The sequence below is a fragment of the Choloepus didactylus genome, chromosome X (genome assembly GCF_015220235.1).
Source record: "Choloepus didactylus isolate mChoDid1 chromosome X, mChoDid1.pri, whole genome shotgun sequence".
In the NCBI taxonomy this organism is placed as follows: domain Eukaryota; kingdom Metazoa; phylum Chordata; class Mammalia; order Pilosa; family Megalonychidae; genus Choloepus; species Choloepus didactylus.
Window position 1 is genome coordinate 190,410,033 of NC_051334.1, and position 3,038 is coordinate 190,413,070.

The 3,038-nt window shown below is 47.6% G+C and overlaps 1 protein-coding gene across 1 annotated transcript; it reads right to left on the reverse strand.

The window, feature by feature from the left end:
* Positions 1-1,228: 1,228 nt before the first annotated feature.
* Positions 1,229-2,308, reverse strand: LOC119522547 (melanoma-associated antigen 10-like). The gene is given in 1 exon segment (XM_037820959.1): positions 1,229-2,308. A coding segment is annotated over 1 exon segment (1,080 nt).
* Between the last annotated feature and the right edge of the window lie 730 nt (positions 2,309-3,038).

The following is a 3,038-nucleotide window of genomic DNA, read 5'->3' on the forward strand; positions in this document are numbered from 1 at the left end:
TTTTGTTCATTTCTCCCACACCAAAAATGTATTCTTTGCTTAAATTTAGTCAAATTTCACTTCAGGTAACATAATTAAAATGCCCTTTTAACGGAATGTGTTCTAGTTTTCCCAGGCCCACGAAAAAGAGCCATCCTAGTGTCTTCTGATCATTGCTCAAGAGGAGTATCACCTGATTTCTGAGGAAATCCTTGCACGTGTGCATAAACACCTAGCTCTTGCACAGTGTTCAGCTGTATTGGGTCCCAAGTGCAGGATACTTTCCATACCTGTCCCAGACGTACAGAGATATCTCTGAGTTAGCCATGACCCAAAACTTACTGCCCACAGCATTTTTCCATGCCAGGCTTTTCAGTCACCTCTGAGACACATCATATGAGGGTCTGGTCCCTGCCACCATCCAGATTAATTACCATTAACTCCCACAGAAGGAAATGCAGATTCCCTAAGCCCCAAATGCCATGGCTCAGAGCATTTACAATTGACTGTCTCATCAGGAGCCCTCATCTCCTCAATCCTTCTTTTACTTGTTCTTCAAGTCTTAGAGGATGCCTCACCACCTTCCTTAAGTGATTAATGCTCCTAAGCTCTACTATGCTATGGTTATCCTACTGTCCCACTAGTATAAAAGTGCCTTCCAAAGAGCATGGGCTCACTTCATATTTGGGGAAAAAACAAACTGGGTGAGCAGGGAATTTTTTTTATTATTACTTAATTTCTCCTATGTTCTTGAATAAGGCAACAAATCCAGGTATACATCTTTTAATTTTATGGAACAACAGAATGAAAAGGGTAAGGAAATAAAAAAAATAACCATATTTTGATGTTTTTTCTCTATTTCATTGCTTTCTTTACATTTCTAGGTACATTTCTATTCCGATGCCATATTATCTTGTTCTACATTACAAAATTCAATGGAAGGTTTCCCAATTTGTTTTTCAAAATAGCAAAACTCTTACTCTTACACCAGATAAACAGCAATACATGAGAAACACATGAATGTCATTCATAAACTTAGATTCTGAAACTAATTAAACCTTCTGCTAAAAGCAACAACATTTGAAGAATACCAAAAATAGAACAGAAGATAAAGCTCCAATTCATCCCTACAGAACAGGAACACAAAGACATTACAAAATGTGTGCCCCAGCCTCAGCCTGGCCCTCCACTACTTAGATCTGTGACTGTCCTCTTCAACCACAGAGTGATGAATTGGCCAGAGATTTCATTAAAGGCAGAAGGAGCTGCTGGATGAGGCACTGGCAGTGATAGCAATTCTGCCCTGGGCTCTCTCTTCCTCATCTTGCAAAGCATCCTCATACCAGAATGGGAAGGACCTGGGGTCACTTCCAGTGACCTTGGCCAAAAACTCCAGGACTTTCATCTTGCTGGTTTCGGCATGGGCTCTGGGACCCCACAGGAATTCTTAATGTAAAGCATTACTGTTGGGCACCTGGCGGTACTCCAGGTACTTTTCCTGCACCCAATCTCTGGTGAGGAGCTTCCTGGGCTCCCCATAGATGAAATGCTCCCTCCCACCATATACCCCCATCACACTTAGAACTTCCCAGATCTCCTCCTCAGGGGCACAGTTGCCCTCCATGAAGATTATGCTCAGGACAAGTATCAAAATGCCAGCCTTTGGCATGCTATGATCATCACTCAGCATTCCATCACAGGTGAGGCCAAGTGCACTGGTGAGGACATAGCACTGACCAGTGGGGTTCACTTCCTTTACGTTAATGCCAAAGACAAGCTGCATGCACTCAGAAGCTTCCATGAAGATGATGGGGAAGTGCTCCTTGTAGTTTTTGGTGACTATCTCCAGCATTTCTGCCTTTGTGATGGGCTCCTTTATTCGAAACTTGAGAAGCAGGAATTTCACCAAATAGGTCACCTTATCACCAATGGCATCGTTGAGCAAGGACTCAGCATTTGGTTGTACCTGCAATGCGCTTGGGCCCTCCTCTTCTGGGTGGCAGGATCCCTCACCTGATTGGCTTGATGGAGTGGCTGCCATGGCAGCAGGGGAGGAGCGGGCTCCCTGAGGACTCCCGGGAGTACTCGGTGTCCCAGCAGCAGAAACATCCTCTGGGGTGCTTGGGATCAGAGGATAGCATGAGGAGGATGAAGCCGAGGAGGAGAAAGGGAAGGAGGAAGAGGAGGAGGACAAGGAGGAGGAGGAAGAGGAGCAATGAATCTCCTCCACAGTTGAGGGAACCTGCACATCTACTGGGTCCTGTGTCTCACTTTGGGCCTTAAGGCCTTCCTCAAGCATGATGCGTCGACGCTTTGGAGCACGGGGCATGATGACTTCTGTTGGGTGTGGAGGTGGTAGGAAGGAATGTGATGGGAGGGTGGACAATGGGAAACCACTGGCCTAAAGGAGGGAGGGAGAGTGTAAGTGGCCTGAACTTTGATGGCTCTAACAAAGGGCAATTTACAGGTCTTCTGTTTATTGAGTGCTTGAGGGCCTCACCGCTCTTTTGTCCTCTTGGTCAGCCTGGCCCCAAAGAACCTGAGGGAGGAAATGAGACAGCTCCTTAGGATTCAGCCCACGAGCACAGCCTGAGGCTTCCAGGGCTGAAAGAAGGGCAGGTGGGGTCAGGCAGTGTGGTGTCCCCTCAGTTCTTGGGTGGGGGTGGACACATTCACCTCACCTTGACTCTGGCACTGCCGGGACCTCTTGCTCAGCTGACCTCAGACCAAGGCCCTAACCTCACAGTTCCTGGAGCCCCTGTAAGAGGAACTGAGGGTGTACCTTGGGCTGCCAAATGCAACCACAGACCTGAGGCTCCCAGCATTTACAAGGAGAGACAGAGGGGACTCTGTAAGGTACCCATTGTTCCTCAGTGGATGGTGTCCTTGGTGCTCACTCAGCATCCTCACCTTTCCACTGGCAGGGCCTGGGCCCCACCATTCTGCTCTTCTGAGGGAAAACTCTCAGAACAAGAAAACCACATCCCTGAGAGTGACCAGAATGAAGTGAGGGGGCCTTACATCTGCCCTCATCTGCCCAGGGCTTCTCAGGGGTGACA